Below are 27,871 nucleotides of genomic sequence, written 5' to 3' on the forward strand. Positions count from 1 at the left end.
GTCTGTTCTCTGTCTGTGAGTCTGTTTCTGTTTTGTAGATAAGATCATTTGTGTCATATTTTACATTCCACATATAAGTGATATCATGTGGTATTTGTCTTTCTCTTTCTGACTTACTTCACTTAGTATGATAATCTCCAGGTCCATCCATGTTACAGCAAATGGCATTATTTCATCCTTTTCTATAGCTGAGTCATATTCCATTGGATATATGTGTGTGTGTGTGTGTGTGTGTGTGTGTGTGTGTGTGTGTATCAATCATAACTTCTTTATCCACTCATCTGTCGATGGACATTTAGGTTTTTTCCATGTCTTGGCTATTGTGAATAGTGCTGGATAAAGCCTTCCATTAATACTTTATTTCATTCTGTCCTCTCCCAAATCTTCAAGGTGGCTATGATGAGGGCATGAATTTTACATGTCCTCTCTGAGTTAACCCTTGCCACAAACTGTGAGGTAGAGACTATTTGTTTACAGCTGAGAGATGAGCAAACTGCAGAGAGGTTCACTTTCCAAAACCACACAATTAATGGTGCAATACTCAGGTGTCCCTGCAGACCATGAGATGTACTTTTTGACTTACATAAGGCAAAACTTTGCTTCCAAGCTTAATTTTTTTTCATCAGTCCAAACACCCCTAGCAGAAGCCTGAGAATCTAAAATACACTATTGGGTGCAGGTATTACTTCTCTCACTCCCCTTACTTTTTGAATGAATCTAGTTGAGTCACCTTAATTCCTGCTAGCTCCACTTAACCAATAATGAATAATTTGATGGATAGCAGGGCAACAAACAAAAAACTGTTGCTGACATCTCAATGGTCTGCTTTACTCAGCAATCAAAATGCCATGTCCCCAACTGACAGAAAATATCTTATGTTCCAGTTATTCAGAAATTGAGGACTTGTTCTAGGATTTCCATGACTCAGCAGGACAGAATTCATCCTTTATCAGGAACAAAATGGTAAGGTGTCAGCAAAGCCTTATTACTAGGATTAGAGAAACAAATATTCATTAGATTCCCTGAGACAGCTCTCAGCCACAAATCCCTGTGTGCACTCAAAACCTCTCTCTCTCTCTCTCTCTCTCTTTCTCACACACACACACACACACACACACCCCAGTCCAGAGACTGATGAAAATTCATTTAATTTTTCATTAAACTGTGTGTTCTTTCGAGGACAGTGGCTGTGTGTTAACTTTATAGCATGTGGTACAGAGCCTGGATCAGAATAAAGCACTCAGTAAATGTTTGTTTAATCGACTCCTAAAATCTGTAGATGAATATAATTTTTAAAATTTTATTGAAGTATAGTTGATTTACAATGTTGTGTTAATTTCTGCTGTACAGCAAAGTGTTTCAGTTACACACATATATGCATTCTTTTCATATTCTTTTCCATTATGGTTTATCACAGGATATTGAATATAATTCCCTGTGCTATACAGTATGACCTTGTTGTTTATCCATTCTATATATAATAGTTTGTATCTGCTAATCCGAAATTCCCAGTCCTTTCCTCCCCCCACCCCCCTTTCCCTTGGCAGCCACAAGTCTGTTCTCTATGTCTGTGAGTCTGTTTCTTTTTAGTAGTTACATTCATTTGTGTTGTAGTTTAGATGCCACACATAGGTGATATGTAGATGAATATAATTAATAAATCTATTAAAAATATCTTCAGAATGCTTTAGAATGCACTGTCCAATGCAGTGGTCACAAACCATGTGTGGTAACCCAGTACTTGAAATGTGGCCAGTCCAAATAGAGATTTAGGGAAGTGTAAAATACACCCCAGATTTTGAAGACTTAGTACAAAAAAAGATAATATATTTGATATATTGGGTTAAATCAAATATATTACTAAGATTAATCTCATCTGTGTTAAATGTGATCCTATAGTATTTAAAATTACACATGTGGATATCATTGTATTTTGATTGGACAACACGGCTCTAAAAAGGAAAATAAAGGTCAGAAAAAATTCTTCTTAAAGAAGATGGCAAGCCAATATTTGATGCCGCTTTCCACACTCTTCATCTTGAACCTATCAAAAAAGCTTAGGTTTCTTCCAAGGCCAGCTTCTCCCGTGGCAAACAGAGGCCATGAGGATTCTGCCTAGGTCAGAGGGGTGGGCTGGTAGCTCATGGGCTGAAATGTGGCTTGCAGTTATGGTTGACTGTAATTTTCTTAAAAACTGAATTAGTTATTACCATTTCAAAATGGGGAGATTTCATACACAGATCCTTATTTGTTAGGTGCTCTTAGAAAAGGGGAAGTTGTGGCAATGCTGGTCTTTTTTTTTAAATTTTTTTTATTTATTTATTTTTGGCGGCGTTGGGTTTTCCTTGTGGCACGCGAGCTTTCTCTCCTTGCGGCACGCGAGCTTTCTCTCCTTGCGGTGAGCAGGGGCTACTCTTCGTTGTGGTGTGCAGGCTTTTCACTGCAGTGGCTTTTCTTGTTGTGGAGCACGGGCTCTAGGCGCACGGGCCTCCGTAGTTGTGGCACACAGGCTCAGGGGTTGTGGCTTGCGGGTTCTAGAGCGCAGGCTCAGTAGTTGTGGTGCACGGGCTTAGTTGCTCTGTAGCATGTGGGATCTTCCCGGACCAGGACCCGAACCTGTGTCCCCTGCATTGGCAGGTGGATTTTTAACCAATGCACCACCAGGGAAGCCCTGGTCTTCTTCTTTTTTTTTTAATTGAAGTTTAGTCAATTTACAATGTTTCAGGTGTACAGCAAAGTGATTCAGTTATACATATATATATACATATACGTACACATATTCTCTTTCAGATTATTTCCCATTATAAGTTATTATAAGATACTGAATATAGTTCCCTGTGCTATACAGTAGGTCTTTGTTGTTTATCTATTTTACATATAGTAGTATCTACCTGTTAATCCCGAATTCCTAATTAATCCCTCCCCAGTACTGGTCTTACATGTAAGCCAAAAGGTACAGCTAAAAAGCAGAAGCCGCCTTTGCCCAGGGAATGGATTCTCCAGTTTGCCATATTGTATTCCTATGGTCGAGTTGTTGTTGCTGTTGCTTTTTTTTTTTTTTAAGTAAAATATTTCTTGTAGCCACACTTTTATTCAAAGAAGAAAAGGGAAATGTAGACTAAAAGGGTGTCTGTGTCTTAAAGGAAGAGAAGAACATTCAATGGTGTTTAATATAACCACAAAGTTTGTGTGTGGAAAGAATACATCTTAAATCAAAATTATGCAACAACTCCGGATGGCACCTGACTTCGCAATCCCTCATCTAGTTCTTCCGGATCCATCATTATTGGAGACGTTGAATAGTACTGCATCTCATTTGAGCTTTGAGTTGATGTAAAAGAAATTCTCCAAAGTGGCTCTACTTGCTTACAATTTTACCTTAAGGGTCTAAGAAAAATTCTAGGACATTGTTATGCAGTTTGTGCAGACCTAGTAAGACCTGATTCAGGCCTGAAAGAAAGAAATAGCCAAAACTTAAGTCCTTCCATCCTTTAATGTACTCTTCACGGAACTTCAGCTTTCAAAGCACGTCCGGTTCTGTCTCACCTAATTCAACCCCGTGAAGTTCATGGGGTGAGATTCCATAGATGGGGAGGACAGCGGGGGCCCAGGAGGCTGAGTGCCTTGCTAGGAGTCAGACGGGTAGTCTGTGGAAAAGCACCAGACCATGAACCCTCTGCCTCCCAAGGCCTTCTGGACAGTGGAGAGAGAAGGCGGATGGCAGGAGAAAAGAAGTGGAAATGAAAATGGAGACCTGAAGAGAGGTGGCGGGTTAAAAGGGGCAAGGAAAGTGCAGAAGAAGGCAGACATTGAGGGGTGGAGATAAGGCAGTGGAAAGGGTGGGGGACTGCTTCCAAGGAGAATGAGCTTAGACAGCATATCTGGGGCTGTTGGTGAATCTCATTCCATCAATGGCAAAACTAGAGCAGAGAGGAGGTGGTTTGCCCGGAGATGTCCAGCACTTTGCCAGGTGGACACTAGAACGTGAATCCAAGTCTCCTGATCCCAGTCCTGGGATCTTCCTTCGGTTGGTCACAGGGAAGACGGGCCAGTGGGCAGAGAGACGAGTGAGGGCCTGAGGCAGGCAGGATCAGAGTCGCAAGAGGCGTGGACGGAAAGCTCTGCCTAAGGCTGGTAGTGCCCGGGTGGCCAAGGGCCAACCATTTTCAAGGGGCGCACATCTTCCACAGCTTCCGGCTCGAAGGCGGCGTGGGAAACGCCCCCATCCCCACCACGCCCCCAGTATTCGGGGACTTTCGGAACCTCCTGAGAGATGGTCAGGGGATTTTGGAAACATCATGGCAGGAATCAAACGGCCGATATTTCTGAACGACTGCAATTTCCTAAGAAACATTCAGAAACATTGGAGATGAAAATGGTTAGGAAGAAGGCGAAATCTGCCGAGGGGCATTCGTGAATTTCCGAAGCTTCTCGAGGAGCATTCGGGACCTCTCGGTTCTTTGCGATCTATTCGAGAGTCAAGTCCCTGGTAGATCCGTTCGTCGCCTAACTCCTAAGGGCGACTTGGGCAGACAGTCCCCCGACAATTTTCGTGTTAGGGATCGGCCCGAGAGTGGTGCCCTCTAGCGGCGGAAATTGTCACCATTCCCGCCTCCAGGTTGGGCCGGCACGCGCAGACGCAGTTGCGCGCCGGCGGCTGTTCAGACCGGATGTGGTTGCTGCTGAGATCATTTCCGGCGGGTGACGGTGCGGACGGGTCAGAAGCGTAGAGGCGGCTGCAAAATGGCGGCGCCTGAGGAGCGGGATCTAACACAGGAGCAGACAGAGAAGCTGCTGCAGTTTCAGGTAGCAGCGAGTACTCGGTGAAGCGAATGCCACCGCGGGCTAGGGAGTGGGTCCCTAGAGGAGCCCAGAACCCTGCTCAGATTGGGCCCGAGATTCTTCTCAGACCAGCAGGCGGCCTCCTCCCCCCCCAGGCGCCAGTTGCCCTGCTTGCTGCCCCCGGCGCCCGAGCCTCTGTCGGTCCCCAGCCTTCCAGGAATGGCTGCGGGCAGACCCGCTCCCCCTCTCTCCCCTCAAGAGGGTCAGCTTCCCGGGTTCCCCTTAGCGGCGCCCGTCCTCAGCCATCCTTTTTCCAGCCTGGTTACCGGTTGGACCCTCTCCGCCAACGACTGTGGATCTACTGGGATGCTTAATCCCCACCGTGGAGTTGACTTCGTTTCGGGTCTCTGGAAGACCTCCTCCCAGCCTCCCATGCCATTTCCACAAACGTTTACTGAGGGCCTCTTGGGTGCCAGGCCCTGTGTTGGGCGCTCTGGTGGCAGTGGGGTCAGGATTAGCCCCCGCCCTAAAGATGTGGGAGGACACCTCGTAATGAAACAGTGCATGATAAATGTCATCAGTGCCGTCTGACGGGGTTTATTACCCCGGGTTTATTCCTGGGCTCACGTTCTTGACTCTGCTTGAGGAGGATGGGAAACTTGGCTGGAATCTGCCTCCTTTTAGTGGATGTTTGGGTTAAGAACTTTGGACACTATGCACTTTATCCCTGAGCTGGAGAATCTGGTTGGAGGAGACTTAGGTAACCTTGACTCTGTGTTACCCTGATGGGTACCAGTTTCTTTATTTCTAGAATACGTATCTTAAAAGTGTTTATCCCCTAAGGATGTTGTGGAGATCAAAATGAGTTTATGGATGTCTAAAGGGCTTTGTAAACAGTAAATTGCTCTTAAACGTATTGCAACTATTAATCATTATTTAACTTAGGATAGAATTAAAGTTAGTGGTATGCTTATTTCCTAATATAAAATATGCTAAATATTCATTAATTACACAATATTTACCAAAAACCTTAGTGCTCAGGCAATAACAACAAATGGATAGAATACCATTTATTGAGTATGGTGTTGTAAGTACTTTCCTGAAACACTTAATATACATTATTGTATTTAATGCAACCCTATGAGAGTCATACTGTTACAATCCCTATTTTAGAGATGAGGGATATGAGGTTTAAGAAGTAACATGCTTAGGTTACACAGCTAGTAAGTTGTGATGTCAGATTTAAAACCAGGTCCATCTTTCCAGAACCCTTCCTGAGCTCTTGACGTGTGTGCTGTACAACCCATGTAAGTAGCAGTGTACACCTGAAAGTGGAATGCAAATGCTCTAATATTGTATTTTTTTTCTCTTTGCAAGCGCTCACTTTTCTGTGATTTCCTTGATTTCACTGCAGTTAATTTTGAAGTGTTTTCTCTTAAATCAAGCAGTGGGTTGGAAGTGTATAAATTGGAAAATACTGTCATAGAAGTAGTTGACATTTGTTTGGAGTTTTGAGTAGAGAAATTGATGACACAGCACATTAGAATTAAAATGAATAAAGAGCAGATAACTAGCTTCTACTTCCTTACAGACTACTAATTTCAGAGTGTTGTTTAACTCTGGCAGATCATTTTATCCCTTACAACTCTTGAGGGATAAGCCCCCATGTTGTTTAAAGTGTAATGAGGTGAGGTGAACCATAAGTCATGAAGTACTTAGTCTGGTCCTGGAAGAACATGAATATGTGGTAGCATTTCTGAGATAAAGTGCATAGGAATCTCTGTTTTTGTCTTCATTGGCTGTCTCTATCAGTAAGAGAGGTGAGTAGCAGGTTAAAGTTGTATTAAGATTGCTTTATGAAATTGGATTTAATAAGACAAATACATTTTACATTTGTGTATTCTTTAAGCAGTTGCTTGGGTCAGGTTCATCATCCAGATTACCATTAACATCCTCTGAAATTTACTAGGTGTCAAGCGTTATACGAGGTATTTGATGTACATTAACTCTTTTAAACCTTTTTGTAACACTGTAAGGTGTTAACCCCAATTCAGTTTATTAATGAAGAAACAGGTTCTGCGAGGTCAAATAACTTGCTCAGGTGGTAAGTGGCAGAGATTTAGAAATCCATACCCATAACCATCTTGCTTATAACCTAATGGAAAAGCCAGACACATACATAAATAATGAGTATTCTGCAGTATATTAGTGCTCATGGTGTAATATACATAGTAGTATAAACAAAGTGCTGTGGAAATTTAGGAAATGATAGTATTGATGAGGATGGAGGGGGAAAGAAGGATGGCTCAGTAGTTACCATTAAGTTTCTACCGTGCCTTAGGTGTGGTGCTAGATAGTTTAGAACCATTATGCTTAATCCTCACAATAGCCTTGTAAAAGTGCCACAGGTGATATGCCTCCTCCTAGGTAAGGAAACAGGTCTAGTAAAGTATTTGCTCCAGATCATTAAGCTCTTAAGTAGTGGGGATGAAATTAGAATTAGAAATCTAGTGGATCTGGATCTGAACTTAAAAGCTGGACCCTTTCCACTGTACTTTGCTGCTTTGAAGGAGGAATGGAATAACAGGTGGTGGGCAGGAGTATGTTCAAAGCTGAGGCATGGATATGAAATAATGTAGAATGTGTTTGTTGTGATGGATTTCGAGAATTGGAAGATGAAAATAACACTGGAAAGGTAAATTACAGCCAGATTTTGGAGGCCTGTGCTCAATGGTTTAAACTTAAATCTGTAGGCTTGAAGAGCCATCAAAGATTTTTTCAACTAGAGAGTGAAATAACACTAAGTTTCAGCTTTGCTTCACTAACAGTATGGAGCATGTGCTTGGAATCTCCACAGGGGTTAGGACAGAACAGGATGACACTGCTAGGAGTCAGTTTTCAATAAGTTGCTTCATTTGATATATCGAAATTAGCAAAAGTGAAATATTTTGGAAATCTCAGGTTTCCTCTATTTCACTTTTTTTGTGACATATGATTTGATTGGAACTCCTTAGGTTATATTTAGCAGGCTTCTAAGTCTGTTTGATGTCTTTTAAGATTCTTCTAGTTACTTTCTCCTGTTTATTTTACAAGCAGTTGAATATGAATAACTAATGCCATATTTATTTTAGGCTTTCCCCATTTTCTTTAAATGGGAAGTAATGAGTTTTAAGAGGAGCTAATACAAATATGGGGAAGGTCAGTTGTATTGAAGTCTATGTTTCCAAATTTCCAGGTATAGCCGATTCCCCTGGTGTCTTGGTTTACTGCCTCTAGGTTGCTGTTTGAACACCTGGAGAAGGATGACATGGATAAAGAGAGAAGCAACTAAAGGAGCTATACATGGCCAATAGAGGAAGAAACAGTCCTTTTCTGCTTGTACAGCAGTATGAAATTTTGAGATTCGAAGGTGTTTTTGTTTTTGACATTGTTTAAACACTTATTGAGCATTTACTTTATCGAAAGTGCTCTAGATCCATTGTATCTTTAAGTCCTCCTAGTAAACATGTGTAGGTTCTTGTATTGTTGAGTAAACTAGGATCAGGAGATAATTTACCTAAGGTCAGTGATGAGCTTAGATTTGAATCCAGAACTCTGGATTCTCTTTCTTACTACCTAGCACTGCCGCTCTGGCCCTAGGTTTTGATTTGTTTTCAACAACAGGTAGGTGAGTAGGGCCAATAGAAACAGTATGGGACACTTTGAAGAAAGAGAACACAGCAAAGGAAGTCCAAAAGTGTGATTCTAATCCTGGACATCATCACTAATGTTAATTCTCTTAATCTTCTCTACGTGAAGATGGACTTTTTAAGGAGAAGGGAAGAAGAATCCCCCAAAGTGGGAATGAACAAGGAGGACCGTTCTCTCCCTTCCATACCCACAGGTATGAGAGAGAAAATGGGAGAGAGGGCTTCAGGGGGAGTATCTTCAGGGAAGAGCCAAGTTTCAGTTAGACCATGAAGATGAAGGAAGTGTTCCGGAAGTTAAGGATCCTAGGGGATACTGCTGACATAGCAGGGCTTTTAATTCTAAACAGAATCCTAAAAATGTGGTGTTACTGGGTCAAAACAATGTACGTTGTAAATTTTAATAGCTACTGCTAGACTGCTTTCCAGGGAGTTTTGGCAGCTCACACTCTCACCAAGAGGATGTGAGACGACCAGTTTGCCCACATCCTTGCCAGCACTGGATGGTGTCTTCAGTTTTTGTTAATCTGATTAAATTTTCAGAGTCCTTGTTTTAATTTGCATTTCTAGTCGTAGTGGTGTTTGTAGTTTTTGATTTTGTTTTGCAGTCAGTTGAGTTTGAACAGCTAATGCAAACACTTGTTTTAAGCTATTTCAAATGGGAAAGAGTAGGGACATAAGAGTGACGGATTGGCTTTGCAGGTGTCCCACGGTATTATGGAAGGTTTGTTTTCTGGTTGCAGAATAAAAAGTGCTGATTTTAAGATTGAATTCCGTTCTATAAACTCCTGATTATGGATGAGATTGAGCTCCTTTTGGCTACTTATGGTTAGTTATTGTATAAATTCCCTGTTTATCCTTTGTTCATTTTCTATTGGATTATTTGACATTTTCTTATCAGTTTGTACGAGTTCTTTATGTATACTGGTCATGTATAGCAAATATTTTCTTTCGTGACATTTATCTTTGATCATTAATCTCTTCACTTACCCTTATTTAAAATTATGTCATCAAATTGGCATTTTTTTCGTTCTGGCTTTTGGATTTTCTGTTTTGTCTAAGAATGCCTTCTACTTAATGACATTATACATATGTTCTCTTTTGTTTTCTTCAAAATATTTTATAGATTTCTTGTTAAAATCAGATCTTTAATCCATGTGGAATTAATTTTTTGTATGTATGAGATGAGAACCCAAACTTGCTTTTTTCCAGGAAAGACTGTAGTTTAGCTGAATAGTCAATCCCTCCCCCAACTGATTTGAGTAGTCCTCTTTATCATAGTGTACTCTGTTTTCGATAACCTATTTGCTAGTGGCATTACTGAATTAATAATAATAGCTTTCTACCAAATTTTACTGATAATACCTGATAGGACAGGACTCCTTCCCTATTCTTTTTTTTAATTATTGGTAATTCTTACAAGTTCTTTCATGTACATTTAAAAATCATTTTGTGAGCCACTATGGAGAACAGTATGGACGTTCCTTAAAAAACTAAAAATAGAACTACCATACGACCCAGCAATCCCACTACTGGGCGTATACCCTGAGAAAACCATAATTCAGAAGAGTCATGTACCACAATGTTCATTGCAGCTCTATTTACAATAGCCAGGACATGGAAGCAACCTAAGTGTCCGTCGACAGATGAATGGATAAAGAAGATGTGGCACATATATACAACGGAATATTACTCAGCCATAAAAAGAAACGAAATTGAGTTATTTATAGTGAGGTGGATGGATCTAGAGTCTGTCATACAGAGTGAAGTAAGTCAGAAAGAGAAAAACAAATACCGTATGCTAACACATATATATGGAATCTAAAAAACGCAAAATGGTTCTGAAGAACCTAGGGGCAGGACAGGAATAAAGATGCAGATGTAGAGAATGGACTTGAGGACACGGGGAAGGGGAAGCTGAGATGAAGTGAGAGAGTGGCAAGGACATATCACTACCAAATGTAAAATAATAGTTAGTGGGAAGTAGCCACATAGCACAGGGAGATCAGCTCAGTGCTTTGTGACCACCTACAGGGGTGGGATAGGGCAGGTGGGAGGGAGGGAGACGCCAGAGGGAAGAGCTATGGGGATATATGTATATGTGTAGCTGATTCACTTTGTTCTAAAGCAGAAACTAACACACCATTGTAAAGCAGTTATATTCCAATAAAGATGTTTAGGGCTTCCCTGGTGGCGCAGTGGTTGAGAGTCCGCCTGCCGATGCAGGGGACACGGGTTCGTGCCCCGGTCCGGGAAGATCCCACATGCCACAGAGCGGCTAGGCCCGTGAGCCATGGCCGCTGAGCCTGTGCTCCGCAACGGGGGAGGCCACAACAGTGAGAGGCCCGCGTATCGCAAAAAAAAAAAAAAAAAAAAAAAAGATGTTTAAAAAAAATCATTTTGTGCAGCCGTGGAATTATTGGAATTGCTTAAAATAATAATTTGGGACTGGTTGAAATTCAGGCACATGTACATTTCTTTATTCAGATGTCACATGTCCTTTAAAATATTTTTTTTAACTTTCCTCTAGTTTTTGGATATTCCTTATTACACTTATTCCTAGGTATTTTGTAGTTTTGGTCACCCTGTGAATGGGATATCTCTTTATTTCTAAATGGTTACTAATAAAAATGCTGTTGCATTTTGTACATTTATCTTGATTTTTTTGATCTTCTATCGAATTTCTTATCATGTTTTCTGATCATTACTAATTTTCTAGTTTTGTCTCTTGGGCTCTTTTTTTTAATAACAATTTTATTGTGATATAATTGTCGTATCTTAAATTAACCCTTTTAAAGTGTGCAGTTCAGTGGTTTTTAGTGTATTTACAAAGTTGTGCAACCATTACCACTATTTACTTCCAGAGCATTTTCATCACCTCAAAAAGAAACCCATTAGCAGTCACTCTCCATTCTTCTCTCCTTCCAACCCCTGGCAACCACTAATCTATATTCTGTCTCCATAGATTTTGCCAATTCTGGGCATTTGGTATGAATGGAAGCATACACTGTACAGCCTTTTGTGCCTGGCTTCTTGCACTTAGCATAATGTTTTCAAGGTTCATCCATATTGTAGCCTATATCAGTACTTCATTCCTTTTTATGGCCAATAATGTTTCATTGTGTGGATAAACCACATTTTGTTTATCCATTTTATCAGTTGATGGCCATTTTTATTGTTTCAATTTTTCAGCTATTAATATTGATGCTGCTATGAATATTAGTATACCAATTTTTTTTGGACATATTTTCAGTTCTCCTAGGAGTAGAATTGCTGGGTCACATGGTACCTCTGTTTAACTTTTTGAGAAATTGCCAAACAGTTTTTCCAATGCAATTATACCATTTTCCCTACCAGTAGTATGCGAAGGTTCCAGTTTCTCCACATCTGCACTAACATTTGTTAATCATCCATCTTTGAAACCATCCTAGTAAGCAGTGAGGTATTAATCTCATTTAATCTCGTTTTGATTTGCATTTCCCTAATGACTGAAAAGATGGTTGAGCATCTTTTCATATGCTTATTGGCCATTTGTGTGTCTTCTTTTGGAGATACAAAAATCAAATCTTTTGCCCATTTTTTAAAAATTGAAGTGTAGTTAACTTACAATGTTGTGTTTCAGGTGTATAGCAAAATGATCCAGTTATATTTTTTTCAGATATTTTTCCATTATAGGTTATTACAAGGTACTGAATATAGTTCCCTTTGTTTCACAGTAAATCCTTGTTGCTTATCTATTTTATGTATGGTAGTTTGTATCTTTTAATCCCATACTTCTAATTTATCCCTCCCCTTTCTTCTTTTCCCTTTTGGTAACCATAAGTTTGTTTTCTATGTCTGTGAATCTGTTTCTGTTTTGTATATAGATTCATTTGTACTATTTTTTTAGATTCTACATATGTGATATCATATAATATTTGTCTTTCGCTGTCTCACTTCATTTAGTATGATATTCTCTAGGTCCATGTTGCTGCAAATGGCAATATATCATTCTTTTTTATGGCTGAGTACTATTCCATTTTGTGTGTGTATGTGTGTGTATATACACACTACATCTTTTTTTTTTAACTGAAGCATAGTTGGTATACAATATTATATAAGCTACAGGTATACAATGTAGTGGTTTGCAAGTTTTAAAGGTTATACTCCAATTATAGTTATTATAAAATGTTGGCTATATTCCCCGTGTTGTACAATATATCCTTGTAGCTTATTTTACACATAGTTGTTTGTACCTCTTAATCCCCTGTCCATATATCACTCCTTCCCCCTTCTCCCCACTGGTAACCACTAGTTTGTTCTCTATATTGGAGAGTCTGCTTCTTTTTTGTTATATTCACTAGTTTATAGTATTTTTTAGATTCTACATATAAGTGATATCATACAGTATTTGTCTTTCTCTGTCTGACTTATTTAACTTAGCATAATACCTTCCAAGTCCATCAGTGTTGCCGCAAGTGGCAAAAACTTCACCCTTTTTTATAGCCGAGTAGTATTCCATTGTGTATATATACCACATCTTCTTTATCCATTCATCTGTTGATGGACACTTAGGTTGCTTCCATATAATGGCAATTGTAAATAATGCTGCTGTGAACATTGGGGTGTATGTATCTTTTCAAATTGGTGTGGGTTTTTGTGTTTTTGGATATATACCCACCAGGAGTGGAATTGCTGGGTCGTATGGTAGTTCTATTTTTAGTTTTTTGAGAAACCTCCATACTGTTTTCCACAGTGGCTGCACCAATTTACTTTCCCACCAACAGTGTATAAGGTTTCTCTTTTCTCTACATCCTCTCCAACATTTGTTATTTGTGTTCTTTTTGATAATAGCCCTTCTGACAGGTGTGAGGTGATGCCTCACTGTGGTTTTGATTTGCATTTCTCTAATAACTAGTGATGTTTGAACACCTTTTCATGTGCCTGTTGCCATCTGTGTGTCTTCTTTGGAGAAATGTCTATTTTGGTCTTCTGCCCTTTTTTAAAATAAATTTATTTATGGCTGGCTGGCTGGCTGGTTGGCTGTGTCGGATCTTAGTTGCAGCACATGGTATCTTTATTGTGGCACATGGACTCTTTGTTGTGTCACGTGGACTTCTCTCTAGTTGTGGTGTGTGGGTTTTCTCTCTCTAGTTGTGGCGCCCAGGCTCCAGGGCACGTGGGCTCTGTAGTTGTGGCATGTGGGCCCCAGAGAGCACGGGCTCTGTAGTTTGCGGCACGGGGGCTCTCTAGTTGAGGTGTACGAGCTCAGTAGTTGTGGTGTGCAGGCTTAGTTGTCCCGTGGCATGTGGGATCTTATTTCCCCGACCAGGGATCGAACCCGTGTCCCCTGCATTGGAAGGTGGATTCTTTGCCACTGGACCACCGGGGAAGTCCCGGCCCATTTTTTGATTGGGTTGTTTGTTTTTTTTGATATTGAGTTGTATCAGATGTTCATATATTTTGGATGTTAACCCCTTGTCAGTCACATCATTTGCAAATATTTTCTACCATTCTACCATTCCGTTGTCTTTTCGTTTTTTTGATGGTTTCTTTTGCTGTGCAAAAGCCTTTAAGTTTGATTAGGTCCCATTTGTTTATTTTTGTGTTTATTTCTTTTGCCTTGGGAGACTGATCTAAGAAAACATTGCTATGATTTATGTTCGAGTATGTTTTGCCTATGTTCTCTTTTAGGAGTTTTATGGCATCATGTGTCATATGTAGGTCTTTAAACTATTTTTATTTTTGTGTATGGTGTGAGGGAGTGTTCTAATTCCATTGTAGCTGTCCAGCTTTCCCAACACCACTTGTTGAAGAGACTGTCTTTTCCCCATTGTATATTCTTGCCTCCTTTGTCATTGATTAATTGACTGTAGGTGTGTGGGTTTATTTTTGTCCTTTGCCCATGTTTTACTTGGGCTATTTGTCTTTTGTTGTTGGGTTGTTAAGAGTTCTTTATATATCCTGAATATAAGTCCTTTATCAGATATATCATTGGCAAAAATATTCTCCCATTCTGTGGGTTGTCTTTTCACTTAATCGTGTCTTTTGAAGTTTTTTAATTTCATGAAGTCCAGTTTAATGTTTTATCTTTTGTTGCCTGTGCTTTGGTCATGTCTTAGAAACCATGGTCTAATCCAGGGTTACAAAGATTTACACCTGTTTTCTTTTAAGACTTTTGTAGTTCTGGCTCTTACACATAAGGTCTGATCCATTTTTAGTTAATGGATATGAGGTGGGGGTCCAACTTCATTCATTTGGTTGTGGATATCCAGTATTCCCAACACCATTTCTTGTAAAGATTATTCTTTCCCTATTGAATAACCTTGAAACCCTTGTTTAAGATCAGTTGACCATAACTAAAGGTTTATTTCTGGATTCATTTCTGTTCCATTGATCTGTGTCTACCCTTATCTGTATCTACACTGCCTTGATTATTGCAGTTGTGTAATAAGTGTGATCAGGAAGTATGAGTCCTCCAACTTTGTTCTTTTTCAAAAGTGTTTTGGCTATTCTGGATCCCTTTCATTACCAAATAAATTTTGGGATCACCTTGTCAATTTCTGCAAAAAAAGGCAGCTGGGTCTTTGATAGGGATTGCTGTTACTCTAGATCAGTACGGGGAGCATTGCCATCTTAACAATATTAAGTCTGTCAATCCATGAATATGAGAAGTCTTTCCATTTATTTAAGTCATCTTTAGTTTCTCTCGATGTTTTGTAGTTTTCTGTGTACAAATCTTGCACTTCTTTTATTAAGTTTATTCTTTTTGAAGGTACTGGGAAAGGAAATGTTTTCTTAATTTTATTTTCAGGTCGTTCATTACTACCATATAGAACTATAACTGATTCTTGTATATTGATCTCATATTGTACAACCTGGTTGAACTCTATTAGTTCTCTATTAGTTTTTTTGTAAATTTCTTAGTTTTTTCTATGTACAAGATTATGTCACATGTGAATAGATAGTTTTATTTCTTTTTTTTCCTTCTTGCTTAGTTTTAGTATAATGTTGAATAAAAATGGCAAGAGTAAATATCTTTGTCTTGTTCCTGATCTTAGGAGGAAATCATCAGTCTTTGACCATTATTATGTTAGCTGCGAGTGTTTCTTAGATCAGGGTGACAAAGTTCCCTTCTATTCCCAGTTAGGTTTTTATCCTGAAAGTGTGTCTTGGGTTCTTAAAAGGGTTATATGAGACAACGCAAGTAAAGTACCTGATAAATACTAGGGCTCTATCAAAAAAAGGGGCAGTTTTGGAGAATGTTCAATTGTACACATGTTCTGTTACATTTCTCTTTATTTTTCCAGGGAATATTTAATAAAGGGTAGAACTGAAAATTTGCAAAACTGTCCTCCTTTTTTAAAACTGGAGTTAGAAGATAAGAAACACTTACCAAGTAGCCTAATGTACACTCGAAGGAGTGCAAGTCCTCTTCAAAAAGGATACATATAGAAAATATTTTATATACAGAAGACTTGTCTGATATTTTTCAAATTTACAGAATTAACCCTGTGATTTGGGAATTTAAAGTGTTGACAGTTAAACTTTGTAAAGATTTTTCACTTGAAAATTCAAATTTAGCTTAGTTTTAGTATCCTTAGATACATTTTCCACAAGATTAGCATTAATACATTGTATTTCATTAGTTTTTGCCTAACCTTTTCATACAAAATGATGACATTCTGACGCTGTCAGCCCTTCTTTATTTGTTAATAGGGATAAAGATACATGTTCCCTCCCCTGTTTAGTTACACCGAGTTATAGTATATATAATAAAGGCAGGATAAACATTTGATCCTTTCAATTATTTATTAGTTTTTAAATAATGAGTTGATTCCTAGCATCCTATGAAGTAACCATTGAGATTTTTTAAATTTTTATTTATTTATTTATTTATTTTTGGCTGTGTTGGGTCTTCGTTGCTGCACATGGACTTTGTCTAGTTGCGGCGAGAGGGGGCTACTCTTTGTTGCGGTGCGCAGGCTTCTCATTGTGGTGGCTTCTCTTGTTGCGGAGCACAGGCTCTAGGCACGCAGGCTTCAGTAGTTGTGGCACGTGGGCTCTAGAGTGAAGGCTCAGTAGTTGTGGCGCACGGGCTTAGTTGCTCTGCGGCATGTGGGATCTTCCCGGCCCAGGGCTCGAACCCATTTCCCCTACATTGGCGGGTGGATTCTTAACCACTGCGCCACCAGGGAAGTCCCACTGAGATTTTTTTTTTTAACATCTTTATTGGAGTATAATTGCTTTACAGTGGTGTGTTAGTTTCTACTTTATAACAAAGTGAATCAGCTATACATATACATATATCTCCATATCTCCTCCCTAACCCACCCCTCTAGGTGGTCACAAAGCACTGAGCTGATCTCCGTTTGTTATGCGGCTGCTTCCCACTAGCTATCTGTTTCACATTTGGTAGTATATATAAGTCCATGCCACTCTCTCACTTCGTCCCAGCGTACCCTTCCCACTCCCCGTGTCCTCAAGTCCATTCTCTACGTCTGCGTCTTTATTCCTGTCCTGCCCCTAGGTTCTTCAGAACCTTTTATTTTTTTTTAGTTTCCATATATATGTGTTAGCATACGGTATTTGTTTTTCTCTTTCTGACTTACTTCACTCTGTATGACAGACTCTAGGTTCATCCACCTCACTACAAATAACTCAATTTTGTTTCTTTGTGTGGCTGAGTGATATTCTGTTGTATATATGTGCCACATCTTCTTTATCCATTCATCTGTCAATGGACACTTAGGTTGCTTCCATGTCCTGGCTATTGTAAATAGAGCTGCAATGAACATTGTGGCACATGACTCTTTCTGAATTATGGTTTTCTCAGGGTATATGCCCGGTAGTGGGATTGCTGGGTCGTATGGTAGTTCTATTTCTAGTTTTTTAAGGAACCTCCATACTGTTCTCCATAGTGGCTGTATCAATTTACACTCCCACGAACAGTACAAAAGGGTTCCCTTTTCTCCACACCCTCTCCAGCATTTACTGTTTGTAGATTTTTTGATAATGGCCATTCTGACTGGTATGAGGTGATACCTCATTGTAGTTTTGACTTGCATTTCTCTAATGATTCGTGATGTTGAGCATTCTTTCATGTGTTTGTTGGCAGTCTGTATATCTTCTCTGGAGAAATGTCTGTTTAGGTCTTCTGCCCATTTATGGGTTGGGTTCTTTGTTTTTTTGATATTGAGCTGCATGAGCTGCTTGTAAATTTTGGACATGAATCCTTTGTCAGCTGCTTCCTTTGCAAATATTTTCTCCCATTCTGAGGGTTGTCTTTTCGTCTTATTTATGGTTTCCTTTGCTGTGCAAAAGCTTTTAAGTTTCATTAGGTTCATTAGGTCATTTGTTTACCACTGAGATTTTTAAAATTTGAATTGTAGAGTTTTAAAATTTGCAGTGAACTCATGGATGTAAATATATTTAACGTATTACATTTCATTGCCATTGTGCTTATTAAGGCTTAGGTTGTGCCATCTTTGACAATTGTGAGTCTATTCATTTATTTATTTGCGTACGTGGGCCTCTCACCGTTGTGGCCTCTCCTGTTGCGGAGCACAGGCTCGGGACGCGCAGGCTCAGAGGCCATGGCTCACGGGCCCAGCCACTCCGCAGCATGTGGGATCTTCCTGGACCGGGGCACGAACCCATGTCCCCTGCATCGGCAGGCGGACTCTCAACCACTGCACCACCAGGGAAGCCCTGTGAGTCTATTTAGATTGGCTCCTGATGACTTTTATTTTTTAGGAAATCCTAGTATTTACATAATTTTATTTTTTCAGAGTCACAGAAAAGATTTACCGTTTGAATTTGTAATTTGGAAGAGCCTTGTATTATTTTTCCTGAAGACTTTTATCATATTGTCATGGCCCCAGTAGTCCTTGATAGGTTTTTAGCTTTTTGACGTTGTAAGATGTTTGACTCATCTTGTGCATTTTCTAGAATCAGGTGTTTCTCCAGGAAACCTTGTTACTTTTTGGTAAGAAATTATATTTAGATGCCACAGGTCTGGTAGCTATGAGTGCTCATCGCTGTTGGGTTGGTCTAGAACTTTTTAGTTAACAGAAGTAGGAAATACATATAATATATAGTACAGACACACACATATGTTTGTATTTATTTAATTCATGATAAAACAATTTGATATTTCCAATTCAAATTCAGGACTGCCAATTCAAATTCAGCCCTACATTTTACCTCTCTTCTTTCTCCATACCCAAAAAATTGGTTCTTAATGAGATTAACATGATTATTCATTTGCCTTATCACATAATCAACACTTTGTCTCAAAATAATAATACCCTTACTAGTAACAACAATTTGATTGTTTAAAACAATTTAAGCCCTTTTATTGCAGAATGTATAGTCAGTTTACTGTGTTTTAAAGTCATGTGGGATAATTTCATTTTGGATAGTTATGCTACCAACTCTACACTTGATTTTTGCTTCTGATGTTTAGAAATTGTTGCTGCTGCTTTTTCTAAATTTTGTTTTATAAAACAGCTGCAGGATTCCAAAGTCAAATCTACATGTAACAATATATTTAGAGAACTCTAACTTCTGTTCTTCTCTCTTATGCCCTGTTCCCTGCCTTCCCCTGCAGAGAAGTTTAGAATTAAAACAAAAACAAAAACCTTTCTTTTAAAAAATCTAAGTAATAAGTATATATATTTGTGGACCCCTCCCTTTTAAAAAAGATAAATGGTGATGTATATTACACACTTTTCTTCAACTGTCTTTTATACTTATTATCTCCTGGTGATCACTGCATAGCAGTATAGGGATTTATTTCTCTTAAGTATTTACAGCTGTATAATACTCTATTGTATGGACATACCGTAATTTAGATTGATGGATATTTAGGTTATTTCTCATCTTTTGCTGTAATAAATAATAGAGCAATAAGTAGCCTTGTGTACCAACATTTTATTTTTTGCTAGTGTGTCTTTGGGATAGATTCGTAGAAAGATTTCTGGGTCAAAGGATTAAATGCTTATATATATGTATACGAATCTGTAGTGTTGCTAGATATTGCCAAATTTTCCTACATGAGGATTGTACCATTTTGTATTCCCACTAACAATGTATGGGCCCCTGGCAACCTCACCAACAGAGTGTGTTGTCAAATTCAGTATAGTGTTTTTGTTTTTTTTTGCCGTACGCGGGCCTCTCACTGCTGTGGCCTCTCCCGTTGTGGAGCACAGGCTCCAGACGCGCAGGCTCAGCGGCCATGGCTTAGGGGCCCAGCCGCTCCGCTGCATGTGGGATCTTCCCAGACCGGGGCACGAACCCGTGTCCCCTGCATCGGCAGGCGGACTCTCAACCACTGCGCCACCAGGGAAGTCCCAGTATAGTTTTAATTTACGTTTTCCTTATGAGTGAGGTTGATCAACTTTTCATATATATAAGGGCCATTTGAGTTTATTTTTCTATGAATCGTCCACTTTTTCTTACCCACTTTTGTAGCAAGTTATCCTTTTTCTTCTGGGTTTTTTGGGGTTTTTTTTTGGGGGGGGGTTGTCATTTTGTTTGTTTGTTTTTTGGGTTTTTTGGCCGCGCTGCACGGCATGCGGGATCCCAGTCCCCGACCAGGGGATCGAACCCATGCCCCCCTGAGAGTGGAAGTGTGGAACCCCAACCACTGGACTGCCAGGGAAGTCCCATCCTTTTTCTTCTGTATTTAAAAAAAATCTTTATATATTAGGAATTTTTTTTTTTTTTTTTTTTTCTGTACGCGGGCCTGTCATTGTTGTGGCCTCTCCCGTTGCGGAGCACAGCCTCCGGGCGCGCAGGCTCAGCCACCATGGCTCACGGGCCTAGCCGCTCCGCGGCATGTGGGATCTTCCCGGACCAGGGCACGAACCCGTTTCCCCTGCATCGGCAGGCGGACTCTCAACCACTGCGCCACCAGGGAAGCCCTCAAAAGAACTTTATAATCAGCTTCTCAAAATTGAAATTTTATTAAATTTATAAAATGAATTTGAGGGGATGTGATTGACATCTTTATGTTGTTGAATCTTCTTATTCAAGAACACAGTTATTGTCCTCTCAGAAGCTTTTTGACAGACTGATTCAGTAGTGCTTGCTAGGCTTCGTTTGTTACATTTTTATGTAACAATCACAGGCATTTATGATCAAGTTGGTTCAAGTTTTGGGTTATTTCTTCAGAATGGGCTGGGCATCCCTGTTTGTTTTTGCACTCCTTTAAGTGTTTCAAGGAATAACATCTGTGTAATTGGCAGAGTAGTATATCTGTATTACAGATATTCTTCTAGAAGCATATCTTCGAGGTGGATATTGATAAGGATTAATTCTGCCAATTTTCTTTTGGGCCAGTTGAGGGTCATTTGACATATTTAGGAAATCTTAGTGGCTATTTCTCCATATTATATTTTTCCTTAAAATGAATAGCAAAAAACAGTAACGTAATAAAATTGAAGATTTGATGTTAAATGCTTCCTCTGTGTTCGTGTGTTTTTAAACTACCGTTTGGTGAGAGTGCCAGAAATGATAAATAGCAAAATCACTATGAGCACTGAGGTGCCTCTTGGCTTTGGATTTTCCCACCAAGGAAATTTTGAAAATGTTTTCATTTTCCTGGTATAAATTTAGAAGAGAAAATATTTTCATGCTAAGTATCTGGGGAATTTTTTTTCAGTATGTATGCATGTGTATATGTATTAGTGTTTATAAATTCCTGTTGGAGTTAAATAAGTGAAACCAAAAAATCCACTACCCTCAATTAACCCTCCACTCTATCTGCATTGCCTCTACCCTAGTTTACACTTCATTTCCCCTTTGGAATATTTCAGTAACTGTACCATTGCCCCTAATTTCAAGTCTCTGTCCTCTTCAATTCAGCCGTCTTACTCTTTCCAGAATAATCTTTCTAGCAAAGATTTGATTGTGTCACTAAGATTTTTCATTTGCTTTGCATTGATTAAAGCAGCATGAAATCTTTGCATCTTATGATCTGACCCATATTTCACTGTCCAACTCCATAATTCTACCCTTTCCATTTCTATTCCAGTGATATTTTTCAGTTCCCTTAACATGGCATTCTTTATCATTGCCTCTGTGCCTCCATGCATACTCCTCTGTTGCCCTGAAACACCTCCTTCTGCTAGTTTTCAGCTCAGAACTCTGATACCATCCTGAGTTCCCTGGAAGACTTGGATTTGTTTATTACTGGTGTATAGTTTATTTATTTACATGTCTTTTTTTTTTTTTTTTTTTTGGCTGCATTGGGTCTTCATTGCTGCACGCGGGCTTTCTCTAGTTGTGGCAAGCGGGGGCTGCTTTTCATTGCGCTGTGCAGGCTTCTCATTGCAGTGGCTTTTCTTGTTGGAAGCACGGGCTCTAGGCACGCAGGCTTCAGTAGTTGTGGCACGTGGGCTCAGTAGCTGTGGCTCACAGGCTGCAGAGCACAGGCTCAGTAGTTGTGGCATATGGGCTTAATTGCTCTGCGGCATGTGGGATCTTCCCGGCCTAGGGCTCGAACCCCTGTCCCCTGCATTGGCAGGCAGATTCTTAACCACTGCGCCACCAGAGAAGTCCCTATTTACATGTCTTTTTACTCCACAAAATTATTGGGGATCAGGACTGTGATTTCTTTGTGGTGCTTGCTGCATGATGCTCAATTAATATTTGTTGAGTGAATTTAATAACTCACCAGAAATCTCACTTAACCAGAGGGGTTTTGTTTTAGTTGTTGTTGTTCTTGATGTTGTTTCTCTTTCTTTGTTAAAGCAGTTGCAGCAGCTTTAAGTATCCCATTTTTAGGAGGAAGGGAAAAGCAAAAATTCGAGTTAGCCACATTCTCATCTTTGCAGTATGATGTAGGGGAAAGAGCTCCATATTAGGAATTGCACCATTTGAGATCTTGACAGTTAATTAATCCCTCTAGGCCTCAGTTTCCATATCTGCAAAATGACTCTGATATTTCTAACTTTACAGGGTTGTTTTAAGAGTGGATAAGAAAGCACATACTACAGTGCTTGACTCATAGATGTTTAATAAATAATTGAATCTAAATCATGGAGCATTTTATAATGCCAAGTTTTGAGGCTGAAAAGTATAATTAAATTTAAAAGTAAATTGTTAACATTTTGTCACTTGACATTAGATTATACATATATGGATACATGTATATATGTATGTATATATACATACATATATACATACACAAATCTCATGCATGTCAAGTTTTGGAAGTGTAATTTCACGCTATTTTGAAACATATACAGTGGCAGATACTGTTGGCCTCGAGGGTGGGGAGGGAACAGGGAAGGCCAGATTCTCAGATGACATTTTGGAAGACTAGTAAAGTTTGGTGCCTTTGTAATGTTTCTCATAAAGAAGAAAGCAATAACACCTTTATGTCTTCCTAAACAACTTTTCTGCTTGATTCTGAGTAGCTGAGTCACATTAGGAAAGGTTGAATAAGGCCAAAGTGGTTTTTGTTTGTTTTTTAGTGGAATTAAGTGTGTTAAATGAAAGAATAGATACTGAAATAGGAACTTAGTGAGAAGTAATTTATTTGATTCCCAGAAAACAATCTGATTGTAGTACTTTAGAACCTTTTAATCAAGTTCAAGTTCATCTCACAACACACTACAAATGTCTTTTTCCCCCAATTTTTAAAATGTGGCAGAATACACATAAAAGTTACCATCTTAACCTTTTTTTTTTTTTTTTTTGGTGGTACGCGGGCCTCTCACTGTTGTGGCCTCTCCCGTTGTGGAGCACAGGCTCCGGACACGCAGGCTCAGCGGCCATGGTTCACGGGCCCAGCTGCTCCACGGCACGTGGGATCCTCCTGGACCAGGGCACGAACCCGTGTCCCCTGCATTGGCAGGCGGACTCTCAACCACTGCGCCACCAGGGAAGCCCCTTAACCATTTTTTAAGCGTATAATTTAGTGATAACTAATACATTCGTAATGCTGTGCAACCATCATTATCATTCATCTCCATAACTCTTTTCATCTTGTAAAACTGAAACTATACCCATTAGACAATAACTCCCCATTTCCCCCTCCTCCAGCCCCTGGCAGCCACCGTTCTACTGTCTTTCTCTATGATTTTGAGTACTCTAAGTACGTCATTTAAGTGGAACCATACAGTATTTGTCTTTTTGTGACTGGCTTGTTTTTCTTAGCATAATTTTCTCAAAGTTCATCCGTGTTGTAGGATATTGCAGAATTTTCTCCTTTTTGAAGGCCGAATAATATTCCATTGTATGTGTATATCACATTTTGCTTATTCCACTCATTTGTTGACAGACACTGAGTTGTTTCCCATCTTAGCTACTGTGGATAATAATGCTGCTCTGAACATGGGTGTACATACACAGAAGTGGAATTGCTGTGTCATATAGTAGTTCTGTTTTTGATTTATTGATGCACTGCACACTGTTTTCCACAATCGTACCAGTTTACATTTCCACCAGTGTCGCACAAGGGTTCCAATTTCTCCACATCCTGGCCAGCACTTTTCATTTCCTGTTTTTTCAATAGTAGCTGTCCTAACAGGTGTTAAATGGTAGCTTATAGTTTTGATTTGCATTTCCCTAATGATTAGTGATGTTGAACATCTTTTTATATGTTTATTGGTTATTCGTATATCTTCTTTGGAGAAATGTCTATTCAAGTCCTTTGCCCAATCAAGTTGTTTATTTTTCTGTTGTTTTAAGAGTTCTCTGTATTCTGGATATTAATCCCTTATCAGATATACAGTTTGCAAATATATTCTCCCATTCTGTGGGTTGACTTCTTACTCTGGGTAGTGTCTTTTGTTGTACAAATTTTTAAAATTTTCATGAAGTCTAGTTTGTCTCTCTTCTTTTGTTGCCTGTGCCTTTGGTGTCACATTCAAGAAATCATTGCCAAATCCAGTGTCAGGAAGTTTTTAGCTTATGTTTTCTCCTAAGAGTTTTATAATTTTAGGTTTTACGTTTGGGTCATGGATCCATTTTGAGTTAATTTTTGTATATGGTATTAGGTAAATGAGTAGGAAAAACACACTCCTCCTATGTTTCTCCTTTTCTCTGAATAGACATGTACGTTTTCCACACATCAAGCAATTCTTTTTTTTTTTTCAAGTTCTCATCATTTATTGATAAAGCATAATAATCCATGGCATTAGAGTCTAAGGAGCATTCTATGCAAATTCATGGTGAGTTACAGGACGAATAAGGCAATATTTTACTCTTTAAGTTATAGTCATGGAATTAACCTGACTTTCCTTGGAGCGTAGGACTTTTGCTGGGAGGAAATGATGCAGTGTGAAGTAGTGGAACGTGTACTGTTTTTCTTTTTTAACATCTTTATTGGAGTATAACTGCTTTACAATATTGTGTTAGTTTCTGCCAAGCGGTTCTCCTAGATTCAATTCAGTTCAGTTCTGACACTGTGTACCTGAAGTTAGCATCAGATCCCACAAGTTAAGAGTTCAGTCCCACAAGACTGCCCCCACTTCAGATGCCAATCACAAGTCCCAGATGCCACCTGAACTTCTGACTGACCAGCTATATATTGGGGTTCACATGACCCCCTCCTCGGGTTTGATAATTTGCTAGAGTGGTTCACAGAACTCAGGAATACACTTTCGTTTACTGGTTTATTACAAAGGATATAATAAAGGATACAGAAAAACAGCCAGGTAAAGAGATATCTAGGGCAAGGTCCAGAAGGGTCCCAAGTGCAGGGGAGCTTCTATCCCAGCGGAGTTGGGATGCACCACCCTCCTGGCATGTAGATGGCTTCACCAACTCAGAAGCTCTCTGAATCTTATACTATTGGGATATTTACGGAGGCTTTATTGCCTAGGCATGATTGATTTAAATTCCATTTTCAGACCCTCTCCCCTCTTTGGAGATTGGGAGGTGGGGCTGAAAATTTGAAGCTTCTAATCATGGTTTGTTCTGTCTGATGGCCAGTCCCTATCCAGGAGCCCACCAGGAGTCACCTCATTAGAACAAAATACAATGATATCATCCAGGAAATTCCAAGGGATTTAGGATCTCTGTCAGGAACCAGGATCAGAGAACAAATATTAGAACAAAAGATGCTCCTAGTGCTCTTATCACGTAGGAAATTATAAGGGTTTTGAGAGCTTTGAGTCAGGAACTGAGGTCAAAAACTAAATGTTAGAACAAAAGAATCTCCTGGTACCCCTATCTGCAAGGGTTTTAGGAGCTCTATGTCAGAAACTGGGGGCAGAGACCAGTATATATATTTCACAGCAAAGATCCAGCTTTGGCATGTGGATATCCAGTTTTCCAGCACCATTTGTTGAAAAGACTGGTCTTTCCCCATTGAATGGTCTTGACACCTTTGTCAAAACTCATTTTACCATATATGCAAGAGTTTATTTCTGGACTCTATTCCATTCCATTGGCCTATATGTCTGTCTTTGTGTCCGTACCACATTGTTTTGATTATCTTTGTGTCAGTACCACATTGTTTTGATTACTGTAACTTTATAGTAAGTTTTGAAATCAGGAGGTGTGAGTCCTCTAGCTTTGTTCTTTTTCAAGATTGTTTTGGCTCTTCGGGTCCCTTGAGATTCCATATGAGTTTTAAGGTTGGTTTTTCTATTTCTGCAAAAAAAAAAAAAAAAAAAGGCATTGGGATTTTGATAGGGACTGCTCTGAATCTGTAGCTCACTTTGGGTTTTTAACAGTATTGTCTTCCAATCCACGAACACTGGGTGTCTTTCCATTTATGTAGGTCTTTAATTTCTTTCAGCAGTGTTTTGTAGTTTTCATTGTACAAGTCTTTCACCTCCTCAGTTAATTCACAGTATTCTTTTTGATGCCATTGTAAATGGAATTGTTTTCTTACTTTCATTTTTAGAGTGTTCATTGTTAGTGTAAAGAAATGCAACTGAAACTTGTGTGTTGACTTTGTATCCTGCTACTTTGTTGAATTCATTTATTAGTTCTAACAGGGATGGGGGGCGGTCTTTAGAGTTTTCTACATATAAGAAGTTATGTCTCAATTGATTTTAATAGATAGCTATCATACAAAGTAGCTTCTCAAACCACAATGAAATTAAGGTAGAAATTAATAACAAAAGTAAAACTGGAAGATTCACAAATGTATGTAAACAACACACTCTTAAATAACCAATGGATCAAAGAAGTAATCACAAGGAAAATTAGAAAATATGTAGAGATAAGTGAAAACACAACACGCCAAAACTTACGGGATGCAGCAAGAAATGCTTGGGGAGTGGTGGGGGCATTGGTAGCTATTAAACACAAATGTTAAAAAACACAAAAGATCTTAAATAAAATAAAAAATAATAATAAAAGGGTCTTCCCTGGTGATCCAGTGGTTAAGACTCCGTGCTTCCCGTGCAGGGGGCACAGGTTTGATCCCTGGTCGGGGAACTAAGATCCCACATGCCACGCGGTGTGGCCAAAAAATAAAAAAAAATTTTTAAACACAAAAGATCTTAAATCAACAACCTAACTGTATAACTTAAGGGACTAGAAGGAAAAGAACAAACTGAACTCAGAGCTAGCAGAAGGAAGGTAATATAAGGAACAGAGCCTAGGTAAACAACACAGAGAATAGAAAAATCAATGAAACCAAAAATCGGTTCTTTGAAATCAACAGAATTGACAAACCTTTAGCTAGGTGGACTAAGAAAAAGAAAAGATTCAGATTACTAAACAGAAATGAAAATGGAGACATTATTACCAATTCTACAGAAGAAAAAAATGATTAGAAGAGAGTACTGTGAACAATTGTATGCCAAAAAATTAGATAACCTAGATGAGATAAACAAATTCCTAGAAATACAAAACCTACCAAGACTAAATCACAAAGAAATAGAAAATCTGAATAGACCTATAACCAGTAAGGAGATTGAATCCATAATCAAAAATCTCCCAACAAAGAAATGCCTTGAACCTGATGGCTTCACTGGTGAATTCTACCAAACAAATTTAAAGAACTAATTCCAGTCCTTCTCCAACTTTTTTAAAACATTGAAAAGGAGGGAACACTTTCTAACTCATTCTTTGAAGCCAGCATTACCGCCATACCCAGATACCGCTAAAAAACTACAGACCAATATCCCTTATAAACATTAATGCAAAAATCCTTGACCAAATACTAGCAAACTGAATTCAGCAGCATATTAAAAGGATTATACGCCATAACCAAGTGGGATTTATCTCTGGAATGCCAAGAGTGCTTCAACATATGAAATTCTATCCGTGTAATATTCCACATTAAATAATGAAGGGAAAAAATCCACATGGTCATCTTAGTTGATGTACAGATGTCTTCCTTGTCCACATGAACTAAGTACAGTTTCATTATAACATTCTCATTTTTAATGTTTCCTTCATGTTTCTTAAAAATAATAGCTAAATTGAGCATTCTATACTTAATCTTTACA

At 39.0% G+C, this 27,871-nt stretch overlaps 1 protein-coding gene across 1 annotated transcript in view; it reads left to right on the forward strand.

Annotated features, from left to right (window-relative positions):
- The first annotated feature begins 4,679 nt into the window (after positions 1-4,679).
- FAF2 (Fas associated factor family member 2) overlaps positions 4,680-27,871 on the forward strand; it is a 59,531-nt gene continuing 36,339 nt past the window's right edge. The window contains exon 1 of the mRNA XM_030846905.3: positions 4,680-4,806. Coding sequence (XP_030702765.1) covers positions 4,744-4,806 — 63 coding nt within the window. The 5' untranslated portion in view covers positions 4,680-4,743. The remainder of the gene's footprint in view (positions 4,807-27,871) is intronic.

Source organism: Globicephala melas, chromosome 3, assembly GCF_963455315.2.
Source record: "Globicephala melas chromosome 3, mGloMel1.2, whole genome shotgun sequence".
Taxonomy (NCBI): domain Eukaryota; kingdom Metazoa; phylum Chordata; class Mammalia; order Artiodactyla; family Delphinidae; genus Globicephala; species Globicephala melas.